The sequence below is a fragment of the Aethalodelphis obliquidens genome, unplaced genomic scaffold (genome assembly GCF_003676395.1).
Source record: "Aethalodelphis obliquidens isolate GAN/ISIS:26980383/991018 unplaced genomic scaffold, ASM367639v1 scaffold35, whole genome shotgun sequence".
In the NCBI taxonomy this organism is placed as follows: Eukaryota; Metazoa; Chordata; class Mammalia; order Artiodactyla; family Delphinidae; genus Aethalodelphis; species Aethalodelphis obliquidens.
Window position 1 is genome coordinate 8,092,591 of NW_020837979.1, and position 18,800 is coordinate 8,111,390.

Sequence of the window (18,800 nt, forward strand, 5' to 3'; positions counted from 1 at the left end):
AATTCAACACCCATTTATGATAAAAACCCTCCAGAAAGTAGGCAGAGAGGGAATTTACCTCAACATAATAAAGGCCATATATGACAAACCCACAGCCAATATCGTTCGCATGGTGAAAAACTGAAAGCATTTCCACTAAGATCAGGAACAAGACAAGGTTGCCCACTCTCACCACTGTTATTCAACATAGTTTTGGAAGTTTTCTCCACAGCAATCAGACAAGAAAAAGAAATAAAAGGAATCCAAATCGGAAAAGAAGAAGTAAAACTGTCACTGTTTGCAGATGACATGATACTATACATAGAGAATCCTAAAGATGCTACCAGAAAACTACTAGAGTTAATTAATGAATTTGGTAAAGTAGGAGGATACAAAATTAATGTACAGAAATCTCTTGCATTCCTATACACTAATGATGAAAAGTCTGAAACAGAAATGAAGGAAACACTCCCATTTACCATGGCAACAAAAAGAATAAAATAACTAGGAATAAACCTACCTCTGGAGACAAAAGACCTGTATGCAGAAAACCATAAGACACTGATGAAAGAAATCGAAGATGATACAAACAGATGGAGAGATATACCATGTTCCTGGATTGGAAGAATCAACATTGTGAAAATGACTATACTACCCAAAGCAGTGTACAGATTCAATGCAATCCCTAACAAACTACCAGTGGCATTTTTCACAGAACTAGGACAAATAATTTCACAATTTGTATGGAAACACAAAAGACCCCGAATAGCAAAGCAATCCTGAGAAAGAAAAACAGAGCTGGAGGAATCAGGCTCCCTGACTTCAGACTATACTACAAAGCTACAGTAATCAAGACAGTATGGTACCGGCACAAAAACAGAAATATAGATTAACGAAACAGGATAGAAAGCCCAGAGATAAACCCACACAGATATGGTCACCTTATTTTTGATAAAGGAGGCAAGACTATAACAATGGAGAAAAGACAGCCTCTTCAATAAGTGGTGCTGGGAAAACTGGACAGCTACATGGAAAAGAATGAAATCAGAACACCCCCTAACACCATACACAAAAATAAACTCCAAATGGATTAAAGACCTAAATGTAAGGCCAGACACTATCAAACTCTTAGAGGAAAACCTAGGCAGAACACTCTAGGACATAAATCACAGCAAGATCCTTTTTGACCCACCTCCTAGAGAAATGGAAATAAAAACAAAAATAAACAAATGGGACCTAATGTAACTTAAAAGCTTTTGCACAGCAAAGGAAACCTTAAACAAGACAAATAGACAACCCTCAGAATGGGAGAAAATATTTGCAAATGAAGCAACTGACAAAGGATTAACCTCCAAAATTTACAAGCAGCTCATGCAACTCAACATCCAAAAAACAAACAACCCAATCCAAAAATGGGTAGAAGACCTAAACAGACATTCTTCCAAACAAGATATACAGATCACCAACAAACACATGAAACAATGCTCGACATCAGTAATCATTAGAGAAATGCAAATCAAAACTACAGTGAGGTATCACCTCACACCGGTCAGAATGGCCATCATCAAATAATCTACAAACAATAAATGCTGGAGAGGGTGTGGAGAAAAGGGAACCCTCTTGCAGTGTTGGTGGGAATGTAAATTAATACAGCCACTATGGAGAACAGTATGGAGGTTCCTTAAGAAACTAAAAATAGAACTACCATATGATCCAGCAATCCCACTACTGGGCATATACCCTGAGAAAACCATAATTCAAAAAGTCATGTACCATAGTGTTCACTGCAGCTCTATTTACAAGAGCCAGGACATGGAAGCAACCTAAGTGTCTATCAACAGATGAATGGATAAAGAAGATGTGGTACATATATACAATGGAATATTACTCAGCCATAAAAAAGAAACTTAATTGAGTTATTTGTAGTGAGGTGGATGAACCTACAGTTTGTCATACAGAGTGAAGTAAGTCAGAAAGAGGAAAACAAAAACCATATGCTAATAAATATATATGGAATCTAAAAAAAAAAGGTTCTTAAGAACCTAGGGGCAGGACAGGAATAAGGATGCAGAAGTAGAGAATGGATTTGAGGATACGGGGAGGCGGAGGGGTAAGCTGGGATGAAGTGAGAGAGTGGCATGGACTTATATATACTACCAAATGTAAAACAGATAGCTAGTGGGAAGAAACCCCATAGCACAGGGAGATCAGCTCAGTGCTTTGTGCCCACCTAGAGGGGTGGGATAGGGAGGGTGGGAGGGAGACGCAAGAGGGAGGAGATACGGGAATATATGTATATGTATAGCTGATTCACTTTGTTATAAAGCAGAAATTAACACACCATTGTAAAGCAATTATACTCCAATAAAGATGTTAAAAAAAAGTAAAGATAGTTTGCCACTCACAGTTTCTGCTATGGAGTGAATTGTGCCCCCGCCCATCACCTCCCCACATATCTGTGTTGAAGCTTTAATCTTCAATGGGATTGTATTTGGAGACAGGACTTATAAGAAGGTAATTAAGGTTAAATGAGGTCATAGGGGTGGGGCCCTGATCCAATAGGACTGGTATCCTTTTAAGAAGAGACACCAAAGAGTTTACATGCCCTCTCTCTCTGTCTCTCTGTGTCTCCCTCTCTCTCTCTCTCTGTCTCTGTCTCTCTGTCTCTCTCTGTCCTCCATGGAAGGATGGAAGGACACAGCAAGAGAGCAGCTGCCTACAAGAGCGAAACAGATTTCTCACCAGAAACAGAATCTGCTAGCACCTTGATCTTGGACTTCCCAGCCTTCAGAATTGTGAGAAATAAATATGTCATTTAAGCCACCCAGTCTGTGGTGTTTTCTTGTGGCAGCCAGAACTGACTAATATTTTTCCAAAGAGATGGGGGCATGCCACACCACACAGCGCCACACAGGGAAGCCCCAGGTTTGGTCAGGAAGCAGAGAGAACAAGGGGAAAACATGGGCAAGTCTTTCTTGTGGATCCTGCAGAAAGAAATGGGTGAGGCAGAGTAAGCAGGCTTAGGATTGGCTAGTTTGAATGATTTCAGCGGGTGCTGGAGTGTAGGGGCTGTCCTGAGCTGTCTGGTACCTGGCCCTGGGGTGACTGGGACAGGGGACAGACAGTGTTTAGGGTACGAGAGCCTGGATTGAGAGTGTGGGCTGGATTTGTTAGTTTGCACATAAAAGGTGCATTCCGTCCCGGCTGAGTCTTTTACTGTCTTTACGAATCAGCTAACCTGGGAGGCGCGGTCTGTCCAGGGACAGCAAGACCCCAAAATGTCAAAGCGTCAGAAAAAAAAGTCAAGATTAATGCCCGCTAGAGGAGCAAAGGTGAATGGAGACTAAAGACTACTGGAAAGAGGAGAACACAGCAACCGACTGGTCAGGAAGACCGCTAGGAATCAAGACCCACTGTCGACTACAGGCAAGCATGCAGCTCGCTCGCAGTCTTCCAGAGCACCTTTTCTGCCTACCTGCTTCGGGTCTTGGCACTCAGATCCTTTAAGAAAGCTGTCGTGCCCTCTCGTCTGGCATTGAAGGACACCGTGCGGACAGGATATGGGACCTCCAAAGCCCCCTGAAGGAGAAGCTCCTTGGATTCCTCTGGAACATCCCCCACCACAAAGTAATAAATGGATTCAACCTGCAGAACAGTGACACCAACAGTTTATTTCCCTGAGGCACCCTAGCCGTGAACCAGACTCATCGGCAATATACTCTATAAACCTGCCTCTTTAAAAAAATAAGCGGGCAGAAAGAAGAGCAGCACCGCTCAATGTTTCATGAGGATGTGTTGGGGGCCAAAGTCAGGAAGCAAGATATTCAAGGCCCGGTGCTAAAAAGTGTCAGGCTTTGCATGGGAAGGATATGGTTGGTGGATTTGGAGAAGAGCTTCCTCCGAGCCCACGAATAAGTTATGCAAGTCCACGAATGAAGGAAGTGTCGGCTGGCCACTGGGGGCAGGAAGCTTATTAGCAATTCCCTATGGCGGTGCCAGAATTCTGCAGGGCCGGCTCAGGCATCCTCAGTCTGAGGCTGCGTGTGGCAAGGAGGGCATATTCCCAGCTGGTCTCACCTCCGGGACACACACTCGCCTGGGGAGGTGAGGCTGTCCTGCCTTCACACGGCCAGTCAGGAACCACGCCAGGCCAGGAGTCAGGAAACACACACACACACACACACACACACGCACACGCGTGCGCGCGCGCGCGCACACACACACACACACACACACACACACACACACCAGCTTTAAACCAGGAACCTGGGAGATGCATACCTCACCCAGGTAGGAGACGATGCCCTGCTTAATGTAAAGATGTCAATGCCATCCACTGGGCCTCACCCTTAACCACACTGCTCTAAGGGTCTCCCCTGCCACTGAGGAGTTCTGTAACGTCGGGCAAGTGGTTTAGGTTCAGTTTCTTCACTTGTGAAAAGGGAGATTATGCAGCTGACTTCATGACTGAGCTTCAACGAGATGGCATACGCTTATGTATGTGTATTAATCACAGAAAGTAAAACCACAGGTAGAGCCAGGAACACACATCATCTAAACCTGCCCCTAACAGCAGCCTAAGTGACTGTCTCCACAGATAACGGGGCAGAAACCCCCAGCAAATACACTGTATTTTTAAAATATTTATATATTTGGCTGCGCCGGGTCTTAGTTGCGGCATGCAAACTCTTAGTTGCGGCATGCATGTGGGATCTAGTTCCCTGACCAGGGACCAAGTGTGGGCCCCTGCATTGGGAGAGGGGAGTCTTAGCCACTGGACCACCAGGGGAGTCCCTGTATTGTGTTTTAAGGGATAAACAGATGTCACCAGCCCTTTAGGATTCATGAGCTTCTAATCACACATCCCCAGTTAGCTGACGGTAAACAGTCAATTACCTCACCTCGCCTTCAAAGCTGGGACTTAAAGCTACCTGGTCCAGAGAGAGGTGGACTGAGGGTCAGCTCCCAGCTGCTTAGGACACCCCGTCTGTGGCAGCAGGGGGCAGGCTGTGCCCAAGAAGGCAGGTGGGGAGAGGGTGGCAGAGGGGCCAGGCTGGGAGTTAGGAGACCGCCGGGGTGGGAGCTGAGCCCAGCCTACTTCAGCAACATTCCTCCCCAGGCTGGGCACAAAGAGTCTTCCTGCCCCCATGACTCTCTCTCTCAGGCCCTTCATCACAAAGTCCCTGATTTTCAGAAGTACCTCATGGGAGGTAAAGACTGAGGAAGGTTGTACATTTCTCCCAGTCAGTCACCTGAGAAGCAGAAAACACACTGACAGGAGGAAGAAAGTGTTCTCCAGATTCCTAATTATACAACTAATACTGTTCTTCCAGAAAATGCATTCTATGTTGTTCTCTTCCCGGTGTTAGACATTACCTTCTGTAAGACGTCTTGAATAGGCTCCAGTGAGCTGCAGTTACTAGTTTTCCAGCTGTGTTGGTGCCCAAGTTTAGCATGAGGACAGCTTCATCCTCTCAGAGGGTCTAAGAACACACATGGCTCAAGACAGGGGAACAGACCCAGGGAGTATATTCTAGGGTTTGGTAGATCAACAGGGAAGTGAGTGAGGACAAACAACTCTGGCTGGTCTGTCGGCAGCTTCTGACTCCCTCTGTCTCCACCGCATGCTGTGGAGACAGCTTCTTTGCTCTGGCAATAACCCAAGAGCCTGAAATCCTCACGCAGAGATGTTTTTTCCCTCGAGACTTCAGCAAACTAGAAATTGCTATAGCCAGCAGTGAGTCAGGATTTCCTTTCCTTCATTAATTAAGGCTATGGGGTTATTCACTATTCACTAAGGTCCTTACTCAGCTTCTTAGTTGCCTGTGTTTTCGGTCCACTCTCAGTTATCTGTGCTCCAGATTTCCAGGGGTATGCTTTCCCAGAGACCAGCTACCTCACCACCATCTGCACACTGCCTTTCTGCCTCTCCTTTCTGCTCGCATAATGACATTTAGAAAAACAAAGAGGACGATAAATATGCTACCTGCTACTATCCCCCCAAATTTGGCAAAATGCCTTTGAAAGTGAAATGGCTTTGAGGTCATCTGCTATTGGGGATGATAAGCTAACATAAATTTGAATTCTTGTTATCATGCCCAGTTTACAGATGAAGACACTGAGGCCTGGACAGGTTATTTGACCCGGGTGAGCAGCCAGTGAACCCAGCCTGCCCGACCTCACAAACTTCTGTCCGTGCTTTTTTCAGCCACTGCACTCTGTCAGCTCATCATGGCAAGACTGGTCCTCACGTGTGAGAGATGATGGTGAATCCCAGAACTGGAGAGGCGAGATCATGCGACAAGAAGGTGGCCAGGGGTGGGCACTGTTTTCATTTTCTTGGTCCCCACAGCATCCAAGGCTCCTACCCCCAATCTCACTACCACTGACCCAAAGTTGGGTCCAGGAGGTTGTCTGGCTCAAGGGAATTACCCTCATGGGAATCCTCACTCCTTAACCAGGACCTCTGTGCTCCTTGAGGGCAAGGGGACCTGGAGCAGCTTCTTCACTGACCAGCATCACCTTAAATGCTGATTTGTACCGAATTTGATAACACCAGACATAGAAAATATTTGGGTTCCATGCAGCTATTTAACCATGACTCAAAAACTCTTGCCACTTTATACTACGTAAAATAGGTTGGAGCCTTTATGTTTTCACTTGATATGTCTTATTCTGTCGGGCCACATGTTCTGCAGCTTCCCAAGGTAACCTGCAATCCGCCTGACCAAGGAGGTCTTGCCATCTTCCCAGCCATGGGTTTTGGGGAAAAGAAGAACCAAACTGGGAGCAGCTGCTTCCACTCTGCCCGCCATCTGCTCCAGCCTGTCAGAAGCTCCCAAGGCCTCTGGGTGTAAAAATTCCCACTTTGCTAGGAAACAAAAATGAAAGTCAACCGGAACAGCAGTGAGAGGTCCAGCAAATTCTGTCTTCTCCTTCATGTAACTTTGACCATTACAACAGTGTTGACCAACTCCAGAGCTTGGATCTAACTTCCAGATCTTCCCTGTGCCTGTGGCCGCCCTCCCTGGTTCAGCCCATTTGGATTTTCTGACCGCCCCACCCACCCAAGGTGGTGACTGCCCCTTGCCCCAGCTCCCTTCTCAGATTTCTCCTAACACCGTTGACCACCACCAATGTTCCGGCCTCCTGGGCTTCAGGATCCCTATTCCAACCCTACATCCCCATCACAGCATACAAGGCTCAGCAAATTCACCCACCTGGTCCCATGCAGACCACCTCCCTTCAATTCAAAAAAACTCAGATCCGTACCATAGCTCGGGGATGGGAATCTCTTGGATCCACATCTAACCCCCAATCTCAAGAATATTGACATTATTTCCTTTCTATTCCTTCACTGTTCAACAAACATTTATCGAGCCCATGCTAGGCACTGCCATTGCTAGGCAATGCTAAGGCAAAGATGAAAAGATGGGATGCCTGTCTGAGCCGCAGCAAGGAAGAAAATGAAATGCCAGGGTCATGACTGACGTGGCCAGGCCTTCGGCTCACTGTTCAGTGGTGAAGGTTCCTTATGGAATCATGGGGGTCTGCCTCTAATTCACCCACTTAGTCTCTCAGTGAATATGACTTTTTTTAAAAACAAGTAAACAAATTTGTGTCTATCGAATAAATGGAAGAGAGGGTGAGAGAACACAAGGAGAAATACAGGTGCCTTTGAAAGCAGAAGGCAGGTCCCTCCCTTAGGTAGCTGGGAATTGGGGCTTTGGGTAAACAGCCATCTCTTTCCTAAGGACCCTTCTCGTCCTGGGTCAGCTGGCCATCCAGGGCCCCCTGACATAGCACCCCTCCTCAAAAAGGCCAGGGAAGCTACCAACTTCCAAAAGCCGCATCCAGAGACCAGAGGACGCTGCAGAGTAGAAACCCTGTGCCAGACACATGCCTGGGCTCTGAAGGCAACACCAGCCCCTCTAAACACCTCCTCAATACTCCAAGGGCTGCCCTTCCCATGCACCAGGTTCTTTTTTACAGGGTACACCAGTAATTCATCCATCAACAGTGCTCTTCGTGTGCCACTATGAGATACACGATTTAAACAGACCCCACACTCTGCCCAGGCTCTTCCTGGACCCGAAGGCTCATGCTCTGTCATCTGTCTCTGGTAAACCTTCCTGGCCCACCCATGGTTACAAAGACCAGTCCTGGAGGCCAGTGGGCTCTGGGCATCCTCCTCCATTGTAACCAAGCCCATCAGTCAGCCCTCCCTCTTCACGTGGAATGGGTACAAAAACCCACTTCCCTGTTAATCTTTGAACACAAGACAATACCCACTTTCTTGCTTCCTCTCAGGATCCACTCACGGAGGGAGATGAAAACTCAAAGCAGGTTATCGTGAGCAGGAAAAGGCTGGGGTTTTAGATTTACTGTTCAAGACACTTCTTAAGCTTTAAATCCTTTCCGTTCATAGCAAACTGCAACCACATGGACCAACTGGAAACTCACTGGGGTGGACGTGAGGGGCTCAGGGCAGAGCAGCGGGTCTTTATGGGAACCGTTTCTCTCCCCACCCCTAACACATGCATGCTTTTCTGGGGTTGCTTTTGGCCGCTCCGCAAGATATGCAGGATCTTAGTTCCCCAACCAGGGATCAGACCCATGCCCCCTGCAGTGGAAGCACGGAGTCTTAATCACTGGACTGCCAGGGAAGTCCCCATGCATGCTTTTCTTTACTCCTCGTAAGACACAGAGCATGGCATTTTTATATGTGAGGCAGTTGCATTTACTAAACTCTTCCTCAGGACCACAGCCAGATATAAGCTCTGGGTGGAGAATACCATGGTCTGAATATGTTTAGCATCTTTCATACCCCGTGGTCTCTTCTCAAGAGTTTTCGCGTGACATTTGATGACCAGTGCCTGGAAGCTTCTTTCTTGGTTATTCCTCTTCTACAGAACTTCCCTGGAACTCACTAAATTGTTATACATTCCCTGGGCTAGGGAAAACCCCCCAGAGAAAGGAAACATACAAACCAGAGGGAAGTAAAACAGAAAGTCAAGGTCACCAGGAAATCTTGCAGTCAGGTCGGGTTGCCAGAGCCACCTATGACCGGGGAGTCAGGTAAACAGACAAAGAAGGAGAGCACCCATGTACGCGCGCACACGTGCACACACACGCACACACGCATGCACACACACACACACGTCCAAGAGCCTGTGAAATATTCCATTTCTTGAATGCTTATTAAGGTGTCCAGACATTTGAATTTTTACAGATGTTAAAACAAACTTAAAAGGCCAAAGAACAAAGTTGCTTGCATTTCATTCTTCTTTAATGGGAAACATTTGTTCCTCTGGGTTTCTGAGGATAAACAGTATGTTTCCAATTTCAAACCATCACCCTCAGTATCAATAAACACAGTCTGGTGACCACTGGGAGCTCTCCTTTGAAGGTGCCAGCACATGGCCACCTTGCCCAAGAAAGGACTTGTTAATGCGGCAGAGTAAAGCTTGAAACCTGCAGAACCCCCGGGATTCCAGAGTGGAAGAAGCAATTAAGTATTAATTAATATTAATCAATTAGTAAGGATTAGTTAAGCATCTGTATCCCAAAAGAAAGCAGACCTATCCCTACCTGGGGAGTAAGGCTGGCCTAAGGACCTCATGTGCCCAGAGTACTTCCTCTCTAGCCTGTCACTACCCTTAACAGTCCCACCATTAGAGCTGCTCACAAAAACACACACTCTTGTGGCTAAAAGAGATATAAAACACCACCAGTGAATCACTTCTTCCAGGTAAAGCTTTATATCCGAAAGGTCCCTATCAAAAAGCTTATGTGAATGCATCAGCATTCAGGAACGGATGACACACTGACTGGGATACACTTCACCTTGGAAAGCACACGATGGACCCATCTGTGAAGAAGAGGAACTGGGAAAGATTCAGAGCATGGATGCTGGGAAACCCTATTTCCTCATCCTCAAGGTTCAGTGACGAGTCTTCCAACCTCTCCTCCCATGAGAGATGGGTTTATCTAATTGCCAGGAGAGCAAGAGTGGAACTGAAGCATTAGAGATGCACACTCACGGCCTCACTCCCTTCCTTTCTCGATGCTCGGGGGCTGTGAGCAGCACGTGGCTCTCCTGGCAGCGGCTAAATGAGGGCCTGCCCTGTGGCCCCAATGACGCCCCCTAGGGGAAGCCCAGCCAGGCTCAGGCGTTAGAGTCTCATTTTGGTTGGTCCAGCCCTGCCATCACCAGAGATGCTCTTTTGATCCCCATCTGGGGCCTGTCACCTATTTATCAATTGGTTCCAAATTCAGAGGTGAACAGGATTAAGACTGCTGGGGCTCTTGAATGCCAAGGATGCAGTCTCTGTGGGATGCCATTGGAAGGGCCCAAGCTCGGCTGGAAGGCAGTATGCGGATACTGAGTGGGAAGCAGACACAGACACACACTTACCGATTCGTCTTTCCCCGCCTCCAGCAGAGCGTCTAAGCGGCTAGTCTGGCTCAGAGCCAGCTCAAAAGGCGATTTCTCAACCCAGCTGATGGCAGCGGCTATGGACTGTGCAGTCACAGGAACAGCACCTTCCTGCCATTTCACAGGCTCTTGAGAAACCCTGAAAGGGACCGCATGGGGCTGTCACTGGCAGTGCTCGATGTAGCTGTCAGCCCTCAGTCTCACAGCTACGAGCAGCAAGACACCCAATGTCACCAGAGCTGAGAGAAAGAAAACACAGCTCCCAGCCCTCTCAAAGTTACCGAGAAAACAGGCGAGCTGTTTAAGGCAGGTTTCCAAAGCACTATGACCTTCCATAAGCTGTACTGACTGGGAAAAACAATGCTTACAGGAGAATTTAAAAATCTCAAAAATTCGAACATCAACAATTGCATTAAAATTACTGAGGAACGTGCACAGGGAACTACACTCAATATCTTGTAATAACTTATAATGGAAAAGAATCTAAAAAGGAATATATGTATACACATATATAAAACTGAATCACTTTGCTGTATACCTGAAACTAACACCACATTGTAAATCAACTATATTTCAATAAAAAATTTTTAATGTCAAAAAAATTATTGAGGAAAGTTATTTTCATAAACAGGAAGGTTTAGGGCTTCCCTGGTGGCGCAGTGGTTGAGAGTCCGCCTGCCGATGCAGGGGACACGGGTTCGTGCCCCGGTCCGGGAAGATCCCACATGCTGCGGAGCGGCTGGGCCCGTGAGCCATGGCCACTGAGCCTGCGTGTCCGGAGCCTGTGGCTCCACAACGGGAGAGGCCACAACAGTGAGAGGCCCGTATACCACCAAAAAAAAAAAGTGATTTAAAAAAGAAAAACTCAGATAGATGTCCCTCCCATCCAGATGTTTTCTGTCAGGGAAGTACAGCCACTGTTCCACATGAGAAGTCAGTGCTGAAGTCCAAATTGTCTTGAATACAAGAATCTGTAAAAAATTGATTGTGAAAAATCTGAAATATGGGAAAGTCTATAAAGCCAGCCACCTGTTGTTCTGATTAAAGGGGGTCAACTTAAAGGGGAAATCAATATGAGCTGCAAACTCAATCTGAAAAGCAGTGAAATTTGTGACACTGGAATTCATTATTGAACCTAAAGTCTAAAACGTATGAAGGAATTTTAATTTTAAGAATTTATATTCTTATATTTTGACCTTGCCATACCATACACTGAAGAAAACACTGTTTTAAAGTATCTTCTAATTTGAAAACTAAGATGCCATATACAAAGCAGATAAAAGTTTTTAAGATTTACTCATTGTGGGTTTTCTGCTGGAATGATATATTCTAGGAAATTACAAGATTATAGCTCCTCCCTCCCCACAGATCTAACTGTATTAGTTATGCTCCTTAACTCCAAATACATGAAAATTCCTCATGAAGTTTCAGGGAAATACTCCTTTCCTATGGGAACTCACCATATGATATTGAACTTGGCTATGTGAGCCACCTGCTCCTGGAGGACCATGATTAGAGCATCTTGGCACAGATTAAGCTCCTCCTCCAGCATGCCGCCACAATCCAGCACTATGGTGATGCACTGTTCCAAGATGACACCAAATATCTGCCGGCTGTTGCTGGTGAGCCAGTCCATCCGCTGCTTGTAGCTCTCCACAGCTTGTGTTAAGTGTTCCACATACTGATAGATCAGTTCTGATTTGGCTGTCAACTTAATGAAAATAAAAGTAACAAAATAAAATAAAATTAATAAAAGCACACCAAATCAAGTCATTTGAACCACAATGCAGCCAGGAACAATAGGGCCCACTGAGTCATGGGCTATACCATCAAGAACTGTACATTAATAACAGTTTCATAGATGATCCTTCAAACTCCACATAATCCAGGAGGAAGTCTTCCAATCCTTCAACTGAAAAACCCTTGGATAATTCCCCATAGAAGGAAACATGGTGATGAAATCTATTCAAAAATATAGCACTCTTTTTTAAAAAAAGTGTTTCCAGATTGTGTTTAACCTTTCTAGTTACAGAATTATTTTTATCTGAAAATGCTCAGGGGTACTTTAAGAAATTAGGTAGAAGAAAAGAGAGATTAGCAAAGGCAGAGGGGAAAAAAGTTCCTAAAGGAACTAGAAAAAGATGAACAAACAAAACACGGAGTTAGTAGAAAGAAGGAAATCATAAAGATCAGAGCAGAAATAAATGAAATAGAGACTAAAGAAGCAATAGAAAATAACAACGAAACTAAGAGTTGGTTCTTTGAAAGATAAACAAAACTGATCAACCTTTAGCCAGACTCATAGAGAAAAAAAGAGAGAGTGCCCAAATCAGTAAAACCAGTAATGAGAAAGAAAAACTTACAACCAACATTACAGAAATACAAAGGATCATAAGAGATTGCTATGGACAACTATACACCAATAAAATGAACAACCTAGAAGAAATGCACAAATCTCCCAGATGGAATCAGGAAGAAACAGAAAATATGAACAGGTCAATTATCAGTAATGAAATTTAATCAGTAATAAAAAAAAAAACCCAACAACTCCCCCAAAACAAAAATGTAGAACCAGATGGCTTCACAGGTGAATTCTACCAAACATTCAGGAAAGAGTTAACACCTATCCTTCTCAAACTATTCCACAAAAATTGCAAAGGAAAGAACACTTCCAAACTCATTCGGCCAGCATCACCGATACCAAAACCAGATTATCACAGAAAGAGAAAATTACAGGCTTATCACTGATTCACATAGATGCAAAAATCTTCAACAAAATATTAGCAAACCAAATCCAAAAATACATTAAAAGGATCATATATCATGATCAAGTGGGATTTATTCCAGAGATGCAAGGATGGTTCAGTACCTGCAAATCAATAAATGCAATACACCACTTTAACAAACTGAAGAATAAAAATCATATGATCATCTCAATGGATGCAGAAAAAGTTTTTGACAAAACTTAACGTTCATTTATGATAAAAAAAAAAAACTCTCCACAAAGTGGATACAGAGGGAACATACTTCAACAAAATAAAGGCCATATATGATAAACCTATAGCTAACAGCATACTTGATGGTGAAAAGCTGAAAGCATTTCCTCTAAGATCAGGAACAAGATCAGGATGCCTGCTCTTGACACTTTAATTCAACATAGTATTGTAAGTCTTAGCCAGAGCAATCAGACAAAAAAGAAATAAAAGGAATTCAAATTGGAAAGGAAGAAGTAAAACTGTCACTATTTGCAAATGACATGATACTATACATAGAAAATCCTAAAGACACCACCAAAAAACTACCAGAGTTCATCAATGAATTCAGGATACAAAATTAGTATACAGAAATTTGTTGTAGTTCTATACACTAACAATGAACTAGCAGAAAGAGAAATTAAGAAAACAATCCATTTACTATCACATCAAAAAGAATAAAATACCTAGGAATAAATCTAAGGAGGTAAAAGACCTGTACTCAGAAAACTATTAAGACACTAATGAAAGAAATTAAAGATGACACAAACAGATAAAAAGATATACTGTGTTCATGGATTGGAAGAATTAATATTGTTAAAACGACCATACTACCCAAGGCAACCTATATATTTATGCCAGCCTTATCAAAACACCAATGGCGTTTTTCACAGAACTAGAACAAATAATTTTAAAATTTGTATGAAAACACAAAAGACCGCGAATAGCCAAAGCAATCTTTAGAAAGAAGAACAGAGCTGGTGGTATCATGTTCCCTGACTTCAGACTATACTACAAAGCCAGCAATCAAAACAGTATGGTACTGGAACAAAAACAGACACATAGATCAACGATACAGAACAGAGAGCCCAGAAATAAACCCATGCATTTATGGTCAATTAATTTATGCAAAAGAGGCAAGAATATACAATTGGGAAAAGACACTCTCTTCAATAAGTGGTGCTGGGAAAACTACAGCTACTTGTAAAAGAATAAAATTAGAATATTTTCTCACACCGCATACAAAAATAACCTCAAAATGAATTAAAGACCTAAATGTAATACTGGAAACCATATAACTCCTGGGGGAAAACATAGGAACACTCTCTGACATAAATCGCAGCAGTATCTTTTTGAATCTGTCTCCTAAGGCAAAGGAAACAAAAGCAAAAGTGAACAAATGGGACCTAATTAAACTGAAAAGCTTTTGCACAACATATGAAACCACTGGCAAAATGAAAAGACAACCTTCTGAACGGGAGAAAATATTTGCAAATGATATGACTGATAAGGGATTAATATCCAAAATATAGAGTCATACAAATCAATATCAAAAAAACAAACAACTCACTCTCCGCCCTGGGTCGCCGCAGCCTCCGCCGCTTTCAGGCCTAGCAGCCTGAAGAAAAAAAAAAAAAACAGAAAAAGATAGAAAAAGAAAAAAATCCGGAAACGCTTTTAAATCTTTTAAAAAAAGAAAGAAAGAGGGCTTCCCTGGTGGCGCAGTGGTTGAGAGTCCGCCTGCCGATGCAGGGGACATGGGTTCGTGCCCCGGTCCGGGAAGATCCCACAAGCCGCGGAGCGGCTGGGCCCGTGAGCCATGGCCGCTGAGCCTGCGCGTCCGGAGCCTGTTGCTCCGCAACGGGAGAGGCCACAACAATGAGAGGCCCGCGTACCGCAAAAAAAAAAGAAAGAAAGAAAAAAAAGAGCGAATCCTCTTCAGAGAACCCGTGGGGAAGTCACTTTGGCACGCTTCCGTCCTGCCCCACGCCGCCGCCACCGCCGCCGCCCCCGGGCGTCCGTCGGTCCCCGCCCGTCGGTCCCGTGGTGAGCCAATCGCGCGCCCGCGTCCACGCACTTCCGCACGCCACCCGGCCGCGCCTCGTGGCAGCCCAAGCCCGCCGCCCCCGCCGCCGCCCCCCGCACGTCGGCCTTCACGCTGCACGTGTACGCGCTGTCCTTCGCCTGCCTGGCGTGGGTGACGCCTGCGCGCTCGGGCAGCCCGGGGGCTTGCAGAGACGGCACCGACAAATATTTGGTTTCCCGTTTTCCCGGGCTGCCGTAATCTTAAACCGCCAGGAGCCCGAGGCCTGTATTTATAGAGAAATGCACGTTCCGGAGGCCGCCGTGGGCACCACGGGGTTGCCCTGGAAGAATTTTTGTAATTTGGAGGACAGTCCCCGTTTTAATTTTTTTCATTTTTTGAAATTGGGAGCTTCCAGACCAGGACAGCTGAAAATTGCAAACTCCCAGGGAGGGCCATATTGTTTTTGAGAGCCTTTTGTCTGCGGTTTGGCAGTCTCCTCTGAGCCGCCCCCAGACTCCTCTCCGGCCCGCGGAGCCCACTCCAGCTTCTCTGAGCTTCACTGCCACCTGTGAGCCGCGGCACGGGCCACGGCTCCGAGCGGAAACCCCCTTTGTCCTGTGTGGTCCCTCTAAGAAGTCCTCCTTGCGGGGCTCAGGGTGGTGGGGAGATGAACGCTGCAGCCAGCAGCTACCCCATGACCTCCCTGTACGTGGGCGACCTGCACTCAGACGTCACCGAGGCCGTGCTGAACGAAAAGTTCAGTCCTGCGGGGCCTGTGCTGTCCGTCTGGGTCTGCCGCGATATGATCACCCGCCACTCCCTGCGTTATGCGTACGTCAACTTCCGGCAGCCGGCTGACGCTGAGCGGGCTTTGGATACCATGAACTTTGATGTGATTAAGAGAAAGCCAATCGGTAACATGTAGTCTCAGAGGGATCCCTCTTCGAGAAAATCTGGCGTGGGAAGCGTCTTCATCAAAAACCTGGACAAATCTATAGATAACAAGGCACTTTATGATACTTTTTCTGCTTTTGGAAACAGTCTGTCCTGCAAGGTAGTGTGTGATGAGAACGGCTCTAAGGGTTACGTCTTTGTCCACTTCGAGACCCAGGAAGCTGCCGACAAGGCCATCGAGAAGATGAACTGCATGCTCCTCGATGACCACAAAGCGTTTGTGGGCAGGTTCAAGTCTCGAAAAGAGCGAGAAGCTGAGCTTGGAGCCAAAGCCAAGGAATTCACGAAAAACTCTGGGGAAGAGGTGGATGATGAGAGTCTGAAAGAGCTATTCAGCCAGTTTGGTAAGTGTCAAGGTGACGAGAGATCCCAGTGGGAAATCCAAAGGCTTTGGCTTTGTGAGTTACATAAAGCACGAGGATTCCAATAAGGCCGTGGAAGAGATGAATGGAAAAGAAATCAGTGGGAAAGTCATTTTCGTCGGCCGTGCGCAGAAGAAAGTGGAACAGCAGGCCGAGTTAAAGCGAAAATTTGAACAGCTGAAACAGGAGAGGATTAGTCACTGTCAGAGGGTGAATCTCTACATTAAAAACTTGGATGAGACCATTGATGATGAGAAGTTAAGGAAAGAGTTTTCTCCTTTGGGATCAATCACCAGTGCTAAGGTGATGCTGGAGGATGGGAGAAGCAAAGAGTTTGGCTTTGTCTGCTTCTCATCCCCTGAAGAGGCAACCAAAGCAGTCACAGAGATGAACGGACGCATCATGGGCTCCAAGCCACTGTATGTCGCCCTGGCCCAGAGAAAGGAAGAGAGAAAGGCTCACCTGACCTACCAGTATATGCATTGGGTGGTTGGGATAAGAGCGCTCCCTGCCAATGCCATCTGAAATCAGTTCCAGCCTGCAGCTGGGGGCTACTTTGTGCCAGCAGTTCCACAGGCTCAGGGAAGACCTCCGTATTACCTAACCAATTAGCACAGATGAGGCCTAATCCACGCTGGCAGTAAGGTGGGAGACCTCAAGGCTTCCAAGGAATGCCAAGTGCTATACGCCAGTCTGGACGTCGTCCAGCCCTTCGCCATCTGGCTCCAGCTGGTAATGCTCCAGCTTCTCGCAGCCTCCCTACTACCACTCAGAGTCGGGTCTGACTGCCCAGACCGCTTGGCTATTGACTTTGGTGGGGCTGGTGCCGCCAGCAAGGGCTGACTGACAGCTGCCAGTCTGGAGGTGTTTCCGCAGCTGGGCAGAACCTAGCGTGCTGCTGTTGCTGCTGCTGCTGCTCGGGCTGTTGCACCTTACAAATACGCCTCCAGTGTCCGCAGCCCTCACCCAGCCATCCAGCCCCTGCAGGCACCCCAGCCTGTGGTCCATATGCAGGGGCAGGAGCCGCTGACCGTCTCCATGCTGGCCGCAGCACCCCCCACCCCACCAGGAACAGAAGCAGATGCTGGGTGAACGTTTGTTCCTGCTCATCCAGATGATGCACTCAAACCTGGCTGGGAGGATTACAGGGATGCTGCTGGAGATTGACAGCACGGAGCTGCTGCACGTGCTGGAGTCCCTGAGTCTCTCCGCTCCAAGGTGGATGAAGCTGTGGCGGTCCTACAGGCTCATCATGCCAAGAAAGAAGGTGCCCAGAAGGTGGGCGCTGTTGCTGCTGCTACCTCTTAGACAAGGACAAACCGATTCAAAAGCCAAATAACCCCTCATGGAATTCAGCTCAAGGTTTGAAGATGCCCTAGCTCGTCCTATGGACCTCAACACCAAGACCCACAAATTGCAAATTTAGTAGGTCATTTTGTATCAAAAGGTCAATTCTGAAGCGCCTAGAATTTTTCAATTGAAAGATTATATTCTTTGGGTTCTGATATGGTGCAGACAGTGTTAACTTTTTTTTTCTATTGTGAGTTTTGATTTTTCCCCCCAGAAATTGATTTTATTTGATGTACCCAAGTCTTACCCAAGTTTCTCAATAAAGAAAAAATCTCCATAAAAAAAAATTGAAAAAATGGGCAGAAGATCTAAATAGACATTTTCCCAAAGAAGACATACAGATGGTCAACAGGCACATGAAGAGATGCTCAACGTCACTAATCATCAGAGAAATGCAAATCAAAACCACAATGAGATATCAGCTCACACCTGTCAGAATGGCTATCATCAAAAAGACCACAAATAGGGCTTCCCTGGTGGCGCAGTGGTTGGGAGTCCGCCTGCCAATGCAGGGGACACGGGTTCGAGCCCTGGTCCGGGAGGATCCCACATGCCGCGGAGCAACTAAGCCCGTGAGCCACAACTACTGAGCCTGTGCTCTAAAGCTCGAGAGCCACAACTGCTAAGCCCGTGCGCCTAGAGCCTGTGCTCCGCAACAAGAGAGGCCACCGCAGTGAGAAGCCCACGCACCGTGATGAAGAGTAGCCCCCTCTTGCGGCAACTAGAGAAAACCCGTGCATGGCAAGGAAGACCCAATGCAGCCAAAAGTAAAAAATAAAGTAAAAAAAATTTTTTTAAAAATAGAGATGAAAAGGTCCTTAAAAATGTTTAAAAAAAAAAAAAAGACCACAAATAACAAATGCTCAGGAAATGGAGAAAACGGAACCCTCCTACACTGTTGGTGGGAATGTAATTGGTGCAGCCCCTATGAAAAACAG

General features: G+C 46.0%; 1 protein-coding gene and 1 pseudogene across 1 annotated transcript in view; one reads left to right on the top strand and one right to left on the bottom strand.

Annotated features, from left to right (window-relative positions):
• Positions 1 to 18,800, bottom strand: part of VWA3B (von Willebrand factor A domain containing 3B) — a 207,997-nt gene that overhangs the window by 174,088 nt on the left and 15,109 nt on the right. Inside the window, exons 4-7 of the mRNA XM_027128900.1 lie at positions 14,741 to 14,788; positions 11,878 to 12,128; positions 10,397 to 10,556; positions 3,455 to 3,624 (exon numbers count right to left, since the gene is read on the bottom strand). Coding sequence (XP_026984701.1) covers positions 3,455 to 3,624; positions 10,397 to 10,556; positions 11,878 to 12,128; positions 14,741 to 14,788 — 629 coding nt within the window. The remainder of the gene's footprint in view (positions 1 to 3,454; positions 3,625 to 10,396; positions 10,557 to 11,877; positions 12,129 to 14,740; positions 14,789 to 18,800) is intronic.
• LOC113632057 (polyadenylate-binding protein 4 pseudogene) lies at positions 15,217 to 18,214 on the top strand (annotated as a pseudogene).